At 52.0% G+C, this 18,795-nt stretch overlaps 1 protein-coding gene across 3 annotated transcripts; it reads left to right on the top strand.

Moving 5' to 3' along the window:
- The first annotated feature begins 232 nt into the window (after positions 1–232).
- On the top strand, positions 233–16,797 carry Plxnb3 (plexin B3). 3 transcript variants are annotated; one of them, XM_026778343.1, is made up of 36 exons: positions 233–257; positions 426–552; positions 1,886–2,946; positions 3,354–3,533; positions 4,196–4,324; positions 4,415–4,515; positions 5,449–5,578; positions 5,696–5,852; positions 5,941–6,049; positions 6,130–6,244; positions 6,374–6,499; positions 6,585–6,701; positions 6,994–7,087; positions 7,173–7,342; positions 8,792–8,943; positions 9,163–9,268; positions 10,109–10,239; positions 10,443–10,619; positions 10,718–10,913; positions 11,027–11,266; positions 11,355–11,516; positions 11,594–11,745; positions 11,833–11,933; positions 12,009–12,232; positions 12,386–12,564; positions 12,739–12,805; positions 13,198–13,525; positions 13,652–13,755; positions 13,852–13,948; positions 14,311–14,495; positions 14,640–14,800; positions 15,157–15,304; positions 15,474–15,538; positions 15,606–15,681; positions 15,798–15,872; positions 16,202–16,797. In XM_026778343.1, exons 3-36 carry the CDS (start codon positions 1,891–1,893, stop codon positions 16,304–16,306), a joined length of 5,715 nt encoding a protein of 1,904 aa, XP_026634144.1. In that variant the 5' UTR covers positions 233–257; positions 426–552; positions 1,886–1,890; the 3' UTR covers positions 16,307–16,797. The 3 variants fall into 3 exon arrangements, with proteins under 3 accessions (XP_026634144.1, XP_026634145.1, XP_005371864.1); XM_026778344.1 differs by lacking the exon at positions 233–257 and having other exon boundaries at positions 351–552; positions 1,912–2,946; XM_005371807.3 differs by lacking the exon at positions 233–257 and having other exon boundaries at positions 351–552.
- Positions 16,798–18,795: the final 1,998 nt, after the last annotated feature.

Here is an 18,795-nt window from a genome sequence, read left to right as displayed (position 1 = left end):
TACCGAGGCCAAGCCTGGCATTTCAGGGGCTCAGCGCCTTTGGCCCTGTGGTGGGGGCTTAAGGGCTACCCTGTGTTCTTTACAGGGACACGGGGAAACTTGGGGGGGGAGCACTGTGCATTGGCACAAGAGTTGTGGGCCACATGGGGAGAACTGACTCAAGGAAACCCTGTCCCTTTGTCTCTACATCCCAGGGGGTGTCTCCCTGGAGATGGGGAGTGGCAGGGAGCTCCCTGGCTAGAACAGCCCTAGTGGGGGTAAGAGCACCAGATAGCAGATCCCTGGCCTGTGCCTCTGGACAGAGGGGGCATTGTTGGGGTGGAGGCAGGGCTGCCTTGGCCAGGCCACTATTGACAAAGCTCCCAGCTGTGGTGGAGCCTGGTCGCCAGGCCCTTGCCCCCTCCTCTGTCTCCTTCCTCCCCCAGGACCAGCGTGAATGGGACTGTATCCCTCCCACTCAGGACAATGACCCCCACAACCATCTTGTGCCCATCGCCACTACTCTGAAGCAGCTGATGTGAGGAGACCCCATTTCTGCACTCCGTAGTGGTGGTAAGTGTCTGGGTCCTGTGTCCCCAAAGATGTCACTGAGAGATGCAGAAAGGGATAAGTTTGCCCAGCCTAGGCATAGGGCAGCCTTGCAGGGAGCTTTCATATCCTTTGCCTTCTTGGGTAACAACCTCATCTTCCCCATTACACACACTCAACTCTGTCACAGGGACACATAGACACTAGAGGAAATGGTCTTTCCTATCTGTGTTGTCAAGATAAGGGGACCTGGGATCTTTTTGAATGGCAATATGTGGCTTCTGGCTGGCACATACCCATGACTAGCTAGCTGTACAGATCCCAGCTCAGTTCAGGATATGTCACCAGCCCTGTCCCTCTTTCTGGAGCTCTACTCAGGGTCAAATCTGTCTGAATGTCACCTAGTTAGGCAGTTGGTCAATGACTGCTACTGCCTGATATTGGGTTGGAGGGGACCTGGGAGCTGGTCCTTGCCCTCAGTGTCTTAGACTCAGGGTCCCCTCCACTCACAACTGGGGCTACTTCTGTCCTGTTTCCCTACTCCCTGTCCTCTACTTCAGTCAAGCTCTCTCTGACCTTTCTCTCATGGCTCTCCTCATCAGCGCTCCTACACTGAGGACCCTGCTGGAGCTAGGGCTCCACAGACTCTAGCTGCTGGGGTCCTTCACTCTGGTACCCTGAGCTGACTCCTGGTGCCCCAGAGTTCCCCAGCACCCTCCAGGTTGGCTGGAAGTTCTTCTACCACCCCTACATGGGCCACCTAGTGGTGGTCTAAGGCCCTGTTCCTGTCCACCTGTTCGTTACTGTTTTGGGAGTCAGTGTACCTGATTGCATCTTAACCAGAAGCCAAAGCTCTCATTGACTGTGTCATTGAGCTAGTTAAGGTCCTTCCATGGAGCTGATTCTGACTGCCTAGGATGGGTTTTCTCTTTATCCTCCATTGACGCATGATTGCCTGGCTCCTCTTCTCCCCATATCGCCTTTCTTTGTCTGGGTGACCATACAGTTGCCCGGTAGATGTGGTTTTCTTCCCCCATGTCCCTCCCCTTTCCTGCCTCTCTGTCACTCAGAGTTCCTCTACCATGGCCACGTGGCTTCTCAGGACTTATCCCCTTTATACTCCACATGCCTATAAAGCAGAAGATAAAAGAATTCTTTCCTTGTATACCCTCATCCCCATCCTGTCTCTTTCTCCAGATCTAGGACACTTCCTTTGTCCTTTCTGTCCTCTCCCTGACTGTCTCTCTCTGAGCCCCCTCCTCCTCTATCCTCCCTCCCCCACAGTTTAGTTCTTATTCTCTCCCTTGCCTGCTTCTGTCTGTCGGGGAATGGAGTACCTTCAGCATTCTCCCATCAGGTCTCATGCTGGCTGACTTCCTCCAGGTTCCTGTGATGGCTCCCTGGCCTCTCTTCACCCTCCACCTTCTGCTGCTGTTCCTGCTGCTGCTGCCCTTAACCAGAGCCCATCGCTTCTCTGTACCCAACACCAGCTTCAACCACCTGGTGCTGGCACCAGGCCAGGGCACACTCTACGTGGGTGCGGTGAATCATCTCTTCCAGCTCAGCCCTGAGCTGAAGATGGAGGCTGTGGCTGTCACTGGCCCTGTCATTGACAGTCCTGACTGCGTGCCTTTCCGTGACTTGGCTGAGTGCCCACAGGCCCAGCTCACTGATAATGCCAACCAACTCTTGCTGGTGAGCAGCAGGGCCAAAGAGCTGGTGGCTTGTGGGCAAGTGAGGCAAGGTGTATGTGAGAAGCGGAGCCTTGGGGATGTGGCTCAGGTGCTGTACCAGGCTGAAGACCCTGGTGATGGGCAGTTTGTGGCTGCCAATACCCCCGGAGTAACCACAGTGGGCCTAGTGGTGTCCTTGCCAGGCCAAGACCTCCTGCTGGTAGCCAGGGGCCTGGCAGGCAAGCTGTCAGCCGGGGTACCGCCCCTAACTGTGCGCCAGATGGCTGGGCCACAGCCTTTCTCCAGCGAAGGTCTGGGACGACTCGTGGTGGGAGACTTCTCAGACTATAACAATAGCTATGTGGGGGCTTTTTCTGATGCCCACTCTGCCTACTTTGTCTTCCGTCGCCGTGGGGCCCGGGCCCAGGCTGAGTATCACTCCTATGTAGCTCGCGTCTGCCTTGGAGATGTCAACCTTTACTCCTATGTGGAAGTGCCCCTTGCCTGCCATGGCCAGGGCCTTATTCAAGCTGCCTTCCTTTCTCCGGACACATTGCTAGGTGCATTTGCAGCAGGCATAAGTCAGGCACAGTCAGCCCTATGTGCCTTTCCCTTAGCTGACCTGGACAAGAGTATGGAACAGGCCAGGCGACTTTGTTATACCACTGGTGGTCAGGGGCCCAGTGGCATGGAAGAAGCCACTGTGGAGTATGGTGTCACATCCCGCTGCGTTACTCTGCCTCCTGTGAGTGATGAGAACCTGGCTCCCAAATATTGACAAGGGGTTCTGTCTTCACTTTCTTTTCCTTGCTCTGCCCTGCCAGTGTTCTTCCTCTGTGATATGGGACATGGGTGCTCTCCAGGAATAGCTCCTGGTTAACCTTTTAGCTAGGTATATCAATAGGTAGTAGAGGGCTTTGTCTCCAAGCTCCCACATGCTCTCAGCCTGTTTCTTTCTATCTCTCTTCCTCTGTGGGCAAATTGTGATGTTGTGATGCTTGGGGACCAGCCTTCCAGACCATACTGGCCAGGATGCTCTGGTCCCTGATTCCTCCCAACTCCTATCTTACTGACTGTGGGATATTGTCTGCTCCTAGGGGAGGGCCTGCCCAGTGCTTCTGGGTATTGATTCTCTATGCCTTGCCTATCCAGGACTCCCCTGAGTCATATCCCTGTGGTGATGAACACACCCCCAGCCCCATCGCAGGCCATCAAGCCGTGGAGGCCCAGCCTCTACTGCAGCTGGGCCAGCCCATCAGTGCAGTGGCTGCTCTCCAGGCAGATGGGCACACAATAGCCTTCTTGGGAGACACCCAGGGCCAGCTACATAAGGTGAGATCCTGACCCATGGGGGTGTTCTTGGATGACCTCTACACTTGCAGGCTGCGCCTGGCTTTGCTGCTTGTCCAGGTGGCCCTGCCATTTGTGGCTCAGGACACGCTCAGCTGTGCCCCACTGGTGGGTCAGAAGGCTTCATTGAACCTGGACATCTGGTAGGATCCACGTCCTGCTCTAGTCCCCCAGGCAACTGTGCCTTCTCTAACCAATGGGGTTGGTGCTGAAGGGGAGTGGAGACGATATGTAAACAGGCCCAGAGGACCTGATGCTCAGAAGTAGCCTGGATTCAGGAGTCTCTCTAAAACAAACCCTGTTTCCCAGTGAACTTTTTGTCTCTATAGCTGCCTTCTTATGTGGCAGAATGGCCGGATATTCAAGAACCTCAGCCAGGGACCTTTTGCTGCCCCAGCCTTGTTAGTTCCTAAAGAGTGGCTTAACCTTGAGGGCCCTGAATGAGATAAAGTGGCATGGCTATATCTTGATGGCCTAGCAGGAGGGGCATCTGACTCTGGAGAACAGGCTACTTCCAGACAGTCTTTATGTTTCTATAAAGGAGACAGGAAAGCATGTGCCTTCAGTGGCCAGCATTAAGCCATCAAGAGAGCTGGCCTTGGTTTGGCAGAGCTGCCCAGTCCTATCTTTGCACTCCTGTCCAGGTCTTCCTAAACAGTTCGCAAGGCCAGATATACCATTCCCAGCAAGTGGGGTCCCCAGGCTCAGCCATCATGCCTGACCTGCTGGTAGACAGTAGTGGAGACCACCTCTATGTGCTGACTGCCCAGCAGGTAAGGCCTGTCTCTGAGATTGAGTGGAATGTCTCTAAGTGACCTGAGTCTTTGTAACCCATCTTTATTTCTCTCTCACTGCCCATTCAGGTGGATCGGATTCTTGTGGCAGCCTGTCCTCAATTCCCCAACTGCTCCACCTGTCTCCAGGCTAAGGACCCACTGTGTGGCTGGTGCATCCTTCAGGGCAGGTAAGCATGAGCACAGACTTGAACCAACAGGTGCTGGGAGTCAGGAAGCTGTCCACAGAAGCAACTGTAGGGTGTGCAAACTTGGCTCAGTGTTGCTGGGGTCCCTAATCCCATCTCAGTTCATTGGGTCACCGTTCACCTCTCATTCTAGTAATCTTACCTCAGGCCAGGCCACTGACACCCTTCCCAGGACCTGTGACTTGCTGCTGGTGTTCCTTGGTTCACTCCAGCTTTCCTCCATCCTGAGCTATCAGCCCAGAACTCATTCATGTAAACCTGAAATGTGGGCCAGGAATACAGCTCAGTTAGGAGAGTGTTTGCCTAGCACGCACAAAACTCTGGGTTCAACCCCTAGCACATATAAGCTAGGCCTGGTGGTATATACCTATAATCCCAGCACTTGGGAGATAGAGGCAGGAAGATTAGAAATTCAAGGTCAGCTGGGTGGTGGCAGCGCAGAGGCAGAGGCAGGCAGATCTCTGTGAGATGGAGGCCAGCCTGGTCTACAAGACTGAGTTCCAGGACAGGCTCCAAAGCTATACAGAGAAACCCTGTCTCAAAAAAACAAAAAGAAAAGAAAAGAAAGGAAGGAAAGAAGAAAGAAAGAAAGAAAGAAAGAAAGAAAGAAAGAAAGAAAGAAAGAAAGAAAGAAAAAAAGAAAGAAAGAAAGAAACTCAAGGTCATCTTCAGCTACATAGTAAAGTTTGAGGCCAACATGGGAGACATGGCCATTGCTGGAAGAGAGGGAAAGAGGGAGAAAGGAAGGAAGTGTTTTCCTCTTACTCCCAGTTAAAGCTAAAGCCTGCACCCTAGCCATGAAGTCCTATGTTCCCTTCACGCCTCCTCCTTACTGTGCTCCAGCCAGCATCCTCCAAACCCCATGCCAGGAAGCCTGAGACTCACTTGGTGAACCAATGGGCTCCTGCCTGGCAGGTGTACTCGGAGGGGCGAGTGTGGACGGGCAGCCCAGCCAAACCAGTGGCTGTGGAGCTATGAAGACAACTACTGCCTTCACATCCAGAGCCTGCTACCAGCCCAGCACCCACGCCAGGAACAGGGCCAGGTGAGGAGGCACTTACCCTGCTGGTCTTTCAGCCAGTGTGGCCATTGTCTGTGGAAACGCCATCTTAGCTGCTTCCTGTCCACTTGTACCACTCTGTTTCCCTCTCATGTGTCATAGGTCACTCTGTCTGTTCCCCGGCTGCCCACCCTGGCTATGGATGAATACTTCCATTGTTCTTTTGGGGACTATGACAGTCTTGCTCAGGTGGAAGGGCCCCATGTGGTCTGTGTCACCCCTCCTGGAGATCAGGTGCCACCTAACCCTCCAGGCTCAGGTGAGTGGACCTTTGAGTAGGATACTAGGGTGGAACTGGAGCAGGCAGGAGCTACAAGACCTTCTCTGCCACCACTGTCCCCTTGCAGATCATGTCACCTTGCCTCTGGCCCTGATGTTTGAGGATGTGGTTGTAGCTGTCACCACCTTCTCCTTCTATGACTGCAGTGCTGTCCAGGCCTTGGAAGTGGCTGCCCCGTGAGTTCCTGGATCTGACTCTTGATGGGTAAGGGTGGAAATCCCAGATGGTATACAGCCTGAGATCCCTACCCCTCCAGGTGTCGTACTTGCGTGGGCAGCCTGTGGCATTGCCACTGGTGCCCCCAGAGCAGCCGCTGTGTATATGGAGAGCACTGCCCAGAGGGTGAGAAGACTGTCTACAGTGCCCAGGAGGTTGGTATGACCAATATGCAAACTCTTTGCACCTGATCATCCCAGAACGCCATCCCAGCAGGACGGGATCAGACCCACCCAGGAGTGATCCCATGCAATTTTGAAGGGCTAAAGCTGTCCTTTCCCTAGGTGGACATCCAGGTTCGTGGCCCAGGGGCTTGTCCCCAGGTTGAGGGCCTAGCAAGTCCTCAGTTGGTGCCCGTGGGCTGGGAGAGCCATTTAGCCCTGCACATTCAGAACCTTCACTATTTTCGAGTGAGTAGTCAGGTGAATGAGGACATAAATGAGGGGAGAGTAGACAGTGTTTACAGCCTGACGTTATGGCATCTGCATCTTTCAGGGTCTGCCTGCCTTATACTACTGCTGGCTAGAGCTGCCGGGAAAACTGCAGAAGCTACCTGCCTCCCTAGAGGAAATATCCAGGGACTCTGGCCTCATTCATTGCCAGGCTCAGCAGGTAAAAGGCTGCTTGATGTTTTAGGCAGCTCCACTCCACTCAAACACACCCACACCCACACACACCCCCACCTCTGCTTAGTCCCTCTTCCTCTTACTTTTACTTACAAAAACCCACTCTGTGTTGGGTGCCCTGGGCATGTATCAGGGAGCAGGGTGCCTGCAGACTCTGTCTCTCTGCTTAGAGATGTAGAGGACAATCATGCCCATTCTAAGGAGGTGCTCTGGACAAAGTAGGAGGCAGAGATGTCCCAAGCCGGGGAGTCAAGCCTGATCCTACCCTCTGTCCATAGTTCCACCTGTCTATGTCCCAGCGGGAGCTCCCAGTGCCCATCTATGTAACCAGAGGTGACATCCAGCGGCTGGACAATGCCCATGATCTTCATGGTGAGCCCTGAAGTGACAAGGTAGGTGGGGGGCAGGATATGAGACTCATGGGCAGTGGCTCAACATGTTGCCCCACTTTCCCCAGTGACTCTGTATGACTGTGCCGTGGGTCACCCTGACTGCAGCCATTGCCAGGCAGCCAATGGAAGCCTAAGCTGTCTGTGGTGTGGTGATGGCCAGCCTTCCTGCCGCTATGGGCCACTGTGCCCACCAGATGCTGTGGAACAGCTATGCCCTACACCCACCATTGATGTGGTGAGACTCTCCCCTCTGTAGCTCCTGGCTTCCACTCCCCAAGGTCCCTGCCTCCACTGTCCAATACTCCCCCATGTCAAGCTGCTTGCCTCGGACTCTCCCCCTTTTGTCTAAATAAGACAGAACTAAACCAAATACAACTATATACAATAGTAACAAATAATAAATATAACAAACAATATTGAGAACAAAAGTTTTGCTAAACATTCTATTTCAAGGAGTCTAAATAATGTAGAGAGTAACTACAATTATATAATCTTTAACTCCGTCAAAGATCTGAGAAGGGAATTAATATTACTTAACAAACGAGAGATATCCAAAATGTACAACAAATGACAGAGACAACTGACTACCTGGGCAATCATCCAAAGTCTCGTTTGCAATGTTGAGTCAACCAACTTTGGCTAAGGCCTAACATAACTGACATACCATTATTAAAGGCAAGGAACTTTCTTAGAACTATCCTACCCTGTCTTGGCAAGATAAGACAATCCTGTTTTATCCACTTATGGATATTTTGTATCTTTGTCAGTAGTTGAGGTATGTACTTTTCTTAACCCAAAGGCCAGTTTTGCCAAGAAGACAAGCTCCCAGTGGAGGGTCTTTGGTGTTCAATGTTCTCTCGGGAGTAGAGTGGTGTTGTCAGGAGTGATTGTGTCTCGTTGGCACAGAATTTTAGGTTAGATTAGAGGCCATTTTCTACAGCTCTTCGAAGAGGCTGAAGATTATACTATCTATACTAAATATAATCTCTATGTATCTAAAAGACCTGATTAATTCTCAATACCTATCTAACTTGAAGACTAAGAGAATAAACAACTGTGCAATATATGAAGACAATGATCTTCAACTGTAAACAATGTCATTACATATCAAATGTAAACAATGTTATTATATAAATAATATCAGAGGTAGAAATGTACATTGTAATAGGGTAAATGTATCAATACAATATAGACAAAGTTATAAGCATACTCTTATACAAAAATAGAGGTAGGAACACTCACATTCAATATTTAATATATCAATATACAAGAAACAGTACCAATACAATTTTCTAAAAACAGTAATTCACAAATACCAATCATCCCATCAAACCAGTTAATCCACCCCTTTTTTCCCCAAGTTGGGCACCAAACTGTAATTGGCGTAATAACCAGGCTAACTTAATAAGAAACAGCAAATTTTAATGAAGGGATACCTTACAACACCAAGGATCCAGCTGTGATCAGGAAAGACAAAAAAAGAGAGCTTCACGCCTGCCAGATTTATATGTAAACATTAGCCAGAGGCGAACACGCCCCCTAATGGGCTGGGCTATCCCTACAGGACTCCCAGTACCTAGTAGTTTGGTCTAGACATTTTCTAGTAGTTGGCTGACTGGGCACCACCCCTGCAGAGTGGGACGTGGGTATGGGGTATCCTATCTACCATCCTTCTCTGCTACAGATTGAACCCCTGACTGGTCCCCCAGAAGGTGGCTTGGCTATTACCATCCTAGGTTCCAACCTGGGCCAGGCCTTTCATGATGTGCAAAATGCTGTGACTGTGGCTGGCCAGCCCTGCAACCCCGACCCTTCTCTCTACCGCATCTCTGCTCGGTGAGGCGCTTCAACAGGGTGTAGAGGGTAGGGAGGGATGCTCTCTGGAGTAGGCCTTCAGAAACTGGTTACTCAGACAGAGGGGAGGCTTGCAGTCAAGACATGTGAGGGCCTGAGTCAGAGCACAAAAAGGAAATTAAAGATAGAGGAAGAGCAGGCCAGGCAGCCCCTGACCGGCTCCCCAGGGCCTGAGCCAGCGACTGGACCTTGATCCACCAGGATTGTGTGTATAACATCTCCTGCTCCCAATGGCACTGCTGGGCCTGTCCAAGTCACCATTAAGAGTCGTCCTCCTGGAATCTCAACCCAGTACTTTGTCTACCAGGTCAGTAACTGCTCTAAGATGGTCCTAATATGGAGGGGAGAAGGACTATGTATAGATGTCAAACTAGGGGCTGGAGAGATATCTCAGAGATTAAGAGTGCTGGCTGCTCTTCTAGAGGTCATGAGTTCAATTTCAAAAAAACCACATGATGGCTCACAACCACCTATAATGAGATACACATGTCTTCTGGTGTGCAGGCATATATGCAGGCAGAACACTGTATACATAGTAAATACATCTTTTTTAAAAAGATGTCAAAGGAGATCCAAGAGCAGCAGGAAGCGCTGCTGCTGTGTCCAAGAAGGAAACTGCATGATCTCAGTGGAGAGCAAGCTGGGAGCAGTGTTGTGATGACAGGGACACTGTCCCTGGCAGCTGTCCAGGAGGCAGGTAGGCAGAGTGGAAGCAAGAACAGCAGACACCCAGGGTGAAGGGCATGCAAACTTGTTGCAGCCCTGGAAAAGGATGTGGAGAAAGTAGGGATACCCCCAGAAGCTAGCCTGAGCCCTTGGCACATGGTTGGACTACTGTGGAGGAGAAAGCCCAGGGTGAACGTATGAGGTTAAAGCAAGTTTTGCTGAAGTACCCCAAGTTGGTGACTGGATCCTAGATCTTAGAACTTGTGAACTGTCTCAAGAGGGAGAAGGTGATGGCAAAGGCAGGGGCATACAAGAGGGGAGATAGCCTAGGCATAAAAGGCAAAGCACTAGGAAGAAAGGCATAGCACTTCAAGAAGTAGGGTATAGTCAACTGAAGCCCCTGACTCAAGAAACCAATAAGTCAAAGTTGGGAGCCTTGAGGATGGGCCTTGTGTCTACCCCAACCTACTCTGTTCCCCAGGACCCTGTCCTGTTGAGCCTGAGTCCTCAGTGGGGCCCCCAGTCAGGGGGCACCCAGCTCACCATCCATGGGCAGTACCTCCAGACAGGAGGCAACGTCAGTGCCTTTGTGGGTGACCAACCTTGCCTCATGTAAGTATCCAACCCAGGTCACCTGCTCCAGGCCGGACCACTGTCAAATGGAGGATCATCCTATACGATGGGGCAGTGGAAATTTTAAAAGAAGTGGTACTAGTAACCTCTGCCCCTGCTGAGGGAAGCAAGTGGTTCTCTTCCTGAAGGATTGGGCCAGGTCTAGGGCTGAGCCCAAAGTGAGAATATCCCTTCCCCTGCAGCCAGGAGCCTGTGTGTCCTGAAGCCATCATATGCCACACCATGCCCCAAGCAGAGCCAGGAGAAGCAGCAGTTCTTGTGGTTTTTGGCCATGTTGAGCGCAAACTGCTCGCCACCCCATTTCGATATACTGCCAATCCCCAGCTGGTGGCAGCAGAGCCTAGTGTCAGCTTCCGGGGGTGAGTACTTACCCATCCCGCAGTGAACTAGAAAGAGAGGGTATTAGGGTTGAGCTACTCCAGATCCTCTCAACTCTCTGACTTGTATCCTGGCACAGGGGTGGACGACTGATTCGAGTCAGGGGTATAGGCCTAGATGCTGTGTGGCAGCCCTTGCTGTCTGTGTGGCTGGAGGATGAGGACCAGGTAAAGGCTTTGGGGGTCCAGGGCCAGGATGTAAACCCAAGGAGGAGCTGTGGTGCCCCTGCTGCCGATCCCCAGGCTTGTATCCAGCTTGAGAGTGGTGTGCTACAGGTGAGTCCCCTACCACTGCAAGCAGAGAATAGGGTCAACCCCAGGGAATGCTTGGTGAGGGGACCGGGCGGGTACCAAGACCACTCACTGATCTGTATCCCCTGCTCCTCCAGTGCTCTACCCTGTGCTCTGTCAACTCATCTAGCCTCCTCCTGTGCCACAGTCCAGCGGTGCCAGAGGGGGCCCTCCCAAAGAGGGTCTTCTTTGCCCTAGACAACATGCAAGTAGACTTTGCCAGTGCTAGTGGGGGCCAGGGGTTTCTGTACCAGCCTAACCCTCGCCTGGTTCCACTCAGTCATGACGGACTCACTCACCCCTACCGCCTCAAGCCAGGCCACATCTTGGATGTGGAGGTAGGTGTGCCACTGCCTGGGCACTCACCATCCTGAGGAGGATGGGGGTGGGAGTCCTACAAGCTCAGGCTTCTGCTATGTGTCCCAGGGCGAGGGCCTCAACCTGGGGATCAGCAAGGAGGAGGTGCGGGTGCACATTGGGGATGGAGAGTGCCTGGTGAAGACGCTGACACTTACTCACTTGTACTGTGAGCCACCCCACCTCGCCCCTCAGCCGACCAATGGTTCAGGCACCCTGCCGCAGTTTGTGGTGAGTGTGAGTCCGTCCCTGGTGGACTAGCAGTGTGCTGTGCAGCAGGCCCATGCTCAGGAGCCCTGCTCCCCCAGGTACAGATGGGCAATGTGCGCCTGGCTCTGGGCCCTGTCCAGTATGAAGTAGAGCCCACGATGTCCACCTTCCCTGTGGAGGCCCAGGTGGGCCTGAGTCTGGGTGCTACTGTGCTGATTGCCGCAGTGCTCCTCCTCACACTCATGTACAGGTAAGGCTGCTTCCTCTCCAGCACATGGCAGGTCCCGGGCCAGACGTCTATCTGGGCCTGTGGCTGACGCCTGGTCTCTGGATCCAGGCACAAGAGCAAGCAGGCCCTGAGAGACTATCAGAAGGTGCTGGTGCAGCTGGAGAACCTGGAAACTGGTGTGGGTGACCAGTGTCGCAAGGAGTTCACAGGTGTGTGGGGGTACAGGTGGGAGGACAGGGCATCCACCAGGCTTGAACTCACATCTTGATGGGTCTGGCCTGCAGACCTGATGACTGAGATGACAGACCTCACCAGTGACCTAGAGGCCAGTGGGATACCCTTTCTGGATTACCGGACATATGCTGAGCGTGCCTTCTTCCCTGGTCATGGAGGCTGCCCACTGCAGCCGGGGCTTGAAGGGCCCGGGGAAGAGGGTTGCCGTGCCACCGTGTGCCAGGGCCTCACACAGCTCTCCAATTTGCTCAACAGCAAGCTCTTCCTTCTCACAGTGAGAACCACATGGATGGTGGGGACCACAGGGCAAGGGAGTCTCAGCTGGTAGGGAGGTGGGGCTGGGGATTGCCAGACTCCAGTAGAGACCTAACCACAGAAATAGGGAGGGTATGGGGTTTTGTGGAGTGAATGCCAACTCCCTGTCTAGCTCATCCACACTCTGGAGGAGCAGCCAAGCTTCTCCCAGAGAGATCGCTGCCATGTGGCTTCACTGCTGTCCCTGGCTCTGCACAGCAAGCTTGAGTACTTGACCGACATCATGAGAACTCTGCTTTGTGACCTAGCAGCCCATTATGTACACAAGAACCCCAAGCTCATGTTACGCAGGTTGGCTTTGACCTGGGTATGGGGGCAGGGGCAGGGGTTCACCTCTGACCCATCATTCCCAATATATACTGAGTGGGATCTGGCCCTGAGATTGGGAGCCAGGAACTCCAGGAGTAGGGTCAGAGAGGATTTTAGGATTATCCTCACCAAGGCCCTGGGGTCTTCTTCACACAGGACGGAGACAATGGTAGAGAAGCTGCTCACCAACTGGCTATCCATCTGTCTCTATGCCTTCTTAAAGGTGAGCAGTGCTTTTAACATTCCTTCCCAGCACTTAAGAACTTCTGTCTGCTTATGGTCTCTAGAACTGCCACCCAAATCCCCCAAGGCCCCCAGCTGAGACTTGGGGTGGCCATCAGATAAAGGTCAGGTCATGGGATCCTTTTCTCTGCTCAGTGGATCCATGAGAGTGCTGGATAAGGGAAGGCATTGTGTTTCTTCTCCAGCTGACTTTTGAGCAGGGACAAAAAGGGCTTGGGGCCCAGCTCAGGGGCCTGGTTAGCTTGCTGGCCTTTGCTTAGATCCTTGCTATAGGCTGCTAACTGCCTCTCCCAGGCCCACTATGCCCTCTGCTGGCCTTTGCTGGGTCCACTGGCCCTGTGGCTAATGTCTGGCACATGTTCATGGTTGTAGGAAGTGGCTGGTGAGCCACTGTACATGCTCTTCCGAGCCATCAAGTACCAGGTGGACAAGGGCCCTGTGGACGCTGTGACAGGCAAAGCAAAACGGACTCTGAATGACAGCCACCTGCTACGAGAGGATGTGGAGTTCCGGCCTTTGACCCTTATGGCACTAGTGGGACCTGGGACTTGTGGAGCAGCAGAGAGCAGCGAGGTGCAGCGAATGCCAGCCCGGGTGCTTGACACAGACACCATAACCCAAGTCAAGGAGAAGATGTTAGATCAAGTCTACAAGGGAACCCCCTTCTCCCAGAGGCCTTCGGTGCACTCCCTAGACCTTGGTGAGAAAGCCAACTGTACTCCCTGCTTACCCACTGCTCCTAGCACACCTGCAGTTGCTCAGCCACTGCTAATGAGGAACTCAGGAAGCAGGCTGTGGGCTTATGGGCTTCTCTGAGTCCCTCTAGAGTGGCGCTCAGGACTAGCTGGTCACCTAACCCTGTCGGATGAGGACTTGACCTCTGTGACTCAAAACCACTGGAAGAGACTAAACACCCTGCAACACTACAAGGTGCTGGTGGGCAGCACCGACAGGGTGGAGGGGCAGGGGCTGTCTCCAGAATTAACATGTGCAGGGCGCCCCTTTGCTCTCATTCCCCACCTGCAGGTCCCAGATGGAGCAACAGTGGTGCTCATTCCTCAGCTGCACAATGGTGGTACTATTTCCCAGAGACTGGGCCAGACGGGCTGCCCCTCTGGAGAGAGTGAGTTCTTTGGTCCAGACATGCCCATCTGCTAGGACTACCAGCAGTGCTGGAGTGGTCCAGGGTTAGAGTCACTAGAGTACCAGGCTGGGCAGCAGAAATCCTGGCCATGCTATGTGCTTCACTTGGGTTTCCCACCCCTTCTTGCCAGGGGGATAGTCAAATCTCTAGGCTTAACCAAGGTGTGGAAATTCTGGATGCATGGGATGTCAGGATGAGCAACTTCCTGAGCAACCTCTCCCTTGTCCCTCGCCTTCTTCCCCCTTGCTCTTTCCATTACAAGAGAAGTATGGGCTCCATCATCATAGGTTGCATATTGAGGGCAGGAGCATTGGACTGAGATCAAACTTCTGTGCTCTTAGACACCCCCATGCTGGAAGATGGTGAGGAGGGTGGAGTTCGGCTCTGGCACCTGGTGAAAGCCACTGAGGAGCCAGAAGGGGCCAAAGTGCGGCACAGCAGCCTCCGGGAACAAGAACGAGACCGAGAACGGGCACGAGCCAAGGCCATTCCAGAAATTTATCTCACCCGTTTACTTTCAATGAAGGTTGGTGCTGCCAGGGGAGTCTGGCAATGGAGCAGAGTTGACAAGGAATTGTGACTGACTTGAGGAGGAAGTGTGGTTCTAATGGAGCAGGGGTTAGCCCCCTTCACATCCTGCCTTCACATGATCCTCATGACATGCCTGCAGGGAACCTTGCAGAAATTTGTGGATGACACCTTCCAGGCCATTCTTAGTGTGAACCGGCCTGTGCCTATTGCTGTTAAGTACCTATTTGACTTCCTGGATGAGCTGGCAGAGAAACATGGCATAGAAGATTCAGAGACCCTGCATATTTGGAAGACAAACAGGTACCTTTCCTGCTGACCTCTCTCCTTCCCACTCTATGGGTGGTCTACTGAATTTCAGAGGGACATGTCCTCATCATGACAGGGTAGCAAGTCCAAGACAGAAACTCAGACTTCACAGCATCACCCTGAGTTTCTGCTCTCACTCTCCAGCCTGGACTACTAATAGGAAGGTCCAAGCTCAGGCTCATGTGCCGTGAGGATAGCTTCCCATGGAAAACAAAGCCTAAGTTCCCTGCTACCTAGGTCCCCAGCTCCAAGACAGACATCTATGTGGAGGAGTGGGGAGCTGAAGTGCGAGGGGAGGAGGCCACAATGGCAGACCAGGCCTCATCTCCACACCTGACCTATACCTCCAGCCTACTGCTGCGATTCTGGGTGAATGCCTTGAAGAACCCCCAGCTCATTTTTGATGTGCGGGTGTCAGACAACGAGGATGCCATCTTGGCTGTCATTGCACAGACCTTCATCGACTCCTGCATGGTCTCGGAGCATAAAGTGGGCCGGGTGAGGGCATAAGCAGGGCACCAGAGGCAAATAGAAGAAAAGTTTGGGGGGGAAACCCAGTGCAGAGACTGGGTGCTGAGAGGGATGGCATCGTGGAGATAGGAGATGGTGGTGCAGGTTGTTCTCCTACCTCCCCATTTACATCTCTCACCTCCTCTACTCGGAGCAGGATTCCCCAGTGAACAAACTCCTCTATGCCCGGGAGATCCCTCGCTACAAGCAGATGGTGGAGAAGTAGGTATCGGAGCCTTTGGGGCTGGGGATCAGGGATACAGGCTCTTAACCCTGCTGACTTCTCCAGGTACTATGCAGACATTCATCAGAGCTCTCCAGCAAGCTATCAGGAGATGAATTCAGCTCTGGCTGAACTCTCTGGGGTGAGGCTTGGCTCAGGGGACCTAGTCCTCCACATTTAGGGGGAGAATAACTGGAGAGCCTTGGGTCTTGAGGTCTGAGATAAGAGACTCACTGCCCCCCAACATACTACCCATAGAACTACACCTCTGCTCCCCACTGTCTGGAGGCTCTTCGAGAACTTTACAACCACATCCACAGGTATTATGACCAGGTGAGGCCAGAGCACCCTTGAGGGGAAGAGGGCAGGCACTTGGAGGAGGTGTAGCTAAGACAATGACCCACAGAATCTCCCTGAAGGGAGGATAGGTTTGGGGGTGGCCCAATCCAAATAAAGGGAACGAAGGGAACAATCCTGTGCTGAAAAGGGCCCAGTCTGGGAAGTAGTCTTGGCTTCCACCAGGGCCTCCCTGGACAGGTCTCCAGGAGAGTTCCTACTTTATCACCCCGACCCTTGTTGAGATGGAGAAAGGACTAGGAAGGCCCTGGGCTGATGGGCAGAGGTGTGGGATTTCAAGCAGCTACACTCTATTGCCCTGACAGATTATCAGTGCCCTGGAGGAGGACCCCATGGCCCAGAAGATGCAGCTGGCTTGCCGCCTGCAGCAAATCGCTGCCCTGGTGGAGAACAAAGTGACTGACCTGTGAATGAGGGCCACAGTGGTCACCCGAGACCTGCCAGCTTATAGAACAGTGAGCAGGATCCACCAACAAAGTGCTGTATGACCCTGACCAAGCAGTGACTGAGGAGGGGTCAGCAAGACTATATGGAGTGCCTCCTGCCGCGCACCTGGCTTCTTTCTAATTTATAATTATCTCTGCTCTCTTTCCCTCTGTATTTAATTGCTTGCTGGAAAAATCACATCTGGAAATAAAATAGAAACACATCTTTAAAAGAAAAACAAAAACAGTTCCAATCTGCCACCCCTGCCTTTTCCTGCCAAGTGTGAACTCTCAGTACCCCCTGGGCTGAGGTGAGAGGGATGAGCGAGGGTTGTGGGAGAACCACCATATCCCCACTTTCTAGATCTAGGATGCTACTTCTCCCAATAGCAGGGTTTACTCCCCAGACACACCCAGGCTCTGCAAGGGCTTCTCTACAAGCCTTTCTTCTATTCACTTTTGCCCTTGGTGCGATGACTGTAATCTGCCATTCTTGGGGAAAGAAGTAATTAAGCCTTCCATACTTTGCTCTGTCTCTCCTTTCCTGATCTCTCAGGCCCTGCAGAAAGGCTGTCCTCTCCATCTATGCCAGCCCCATCCATACCAGTTCTCTCTCTCTCTCTCTCTCTCTCTCTCTCTCTCTCTCTCTCTCTCTCTCTCTCCTTTTCTTTTCTTTCTCTTTTGGTTTTTCGAAACAGGGTTTCTCAGTAGCTATGGAGCCAGTCCTGGAACTCACTCTGTAGACCAGGCTGGCCTCGAACTCACAGAGATTCACCTGCCTCTACCTCTCGTGTGCTGGGATTAAAGGCGTGTGCCACCACCACCTGGTCAGTTCTTTCTTTTTATAGGACACTGGACAATGTGTCTACCTTGGGATAAGCATTGACCAAGCCCCCTCCACTTCCTTCAGAAGTTTCTGGTAGCCCTCCTAGCTCCACTTTTGCCCTTTATTCTCATCTAGAAGCAATTAGAGTGGACTCTCTCCCTCTCGAACTGTTTTTTTTTAATGTTATGTATGTGGATGTTTTGCTTGTATGTATGTCTATACATCCTTTGTATGTCTGGTATCCAGGAAGGCCAGAAGAGGGTGTCAGATCCTCTGGGAGCTGAAATTACAGACATGTGAGCTATCATGTGACTTCTGGGAATTGAATCTGGACAGTAGTAGACAGTATTCTTAATCACTAAGCCATCTCTCCAACCCATTTTTTGTTTTTAAAGATAAGGTCTCACATATCTCAGGCTGGCCTTGAATTTGCTATGTATCTGGGGATGACCCTGATTTTCCGATCCTCCTGAGTACTGAGATTACAGGCACATTTCACAACTAGTTTATGAAGGGCTGGGGATCAATCCCAGGGCTTCATACAAACTGGGGATCACTCTATCAACTGAATAGACTCTCTCAAGTCCCAGAATGGGGTTTCTAAAGCACAAAAGTACTTTCCCACTTTGCTGGAACTCCCCCAGCAACAACTATAGACTCCAAATAAGGATCTCACTTGTTTCTCCAGTTACTAGCATTTTGTAGCATGCCAGCATATAGCGCTCTCCAGTGTGCCCTGTATGTTTCTGGGGACTTAATGCTTTCTGGTCCTTCAGGAGACACAGGACCCCCCAGTTACCAGGCAGCTTATGGTCAACAACTGCAGGGTTTTTGTTCTCCTGGTGGATGTGGCAAAGCTGGCTGGCCCATGGTAGGTACCTGCAAATTTGGTGGAGAAAGTCATTGTAGTAGAGAGGCGAACAGGCCTGCTTTTTGTCCCACCTGGCTCCTGCACGGCTAGCTTAACCCCGGAAATAATAACATGGAAACTGTATTCTTTTAAACACTGCCTGGCCCGTTAGTTCTAGCCTCTTATCGGCTAATTCTCACATCTTGATTAACCCATTTCTAATAATCTGTGTAGCACCACGAGGTGGTGGCTTACCGGGAAAGATTCAGCATGTCTGACCTGGTGGCTGGCTCCATTGCGTTTGCCCTCAAACTTCCCTTCTTCCCAGCATTCTGTTCTGTCTACTCCACCCATCTATGTTCTGACCTATCAGGCCAAGCATTTTCTTTATTAATTAACCAATGAAAGCAACAGATAGACAGATGACCTTCCCACATCAAGTCATTAAGGTAGAGGTGGCCATCTCTGGAGCTAAGGGTAGGAGGCTATACAAGTCAATAGTGATCTGATGGGAGTAATGAGTTGTTTTTAGCTCTCGCCTTTGACCCTTGCTCAGCAACATTTAAGGGAGATCTGGGCTCCCACCTGTATTGGGAGGATCTGTGAATTACAAAAAAGCTGGAATCAGGGCTGAGAATGAACAAAGAGTGGGGTTCAGATGAGACTGCCAGGGGTCACCTCCAGAAAGGTACTCACATGGGTTAAGTGGGAAGTTCAAGAAAGCATCAAGTGACATGCCACATTTAGAGAGAGCTCAGCCTAAGTATCTGGTCACCATGTCAACTACATTCTTTCATA

The sequence above is a fragment of the Microtus ochrogaster genome, unplaced genomic scaffold (genome assembly GCF_000317375.1).
Source record: "Microtus ochrogaster isolate Prairie Vole_2 unplaced genomic scaffold, MicOch1.0 UNK129, whole genome shotgun sequence".
NCBI classification, from domain to species: Eukaryota; Metazoa; Chordata; class Mammalia; order Rodentia; family Cricetidae; genus Microtus; species Microtus ochrogaster.
Note: the sequence above shows the minus strand (reverse complement) of the source record. Positions and strands in the feature narration are given on the sequence as shown.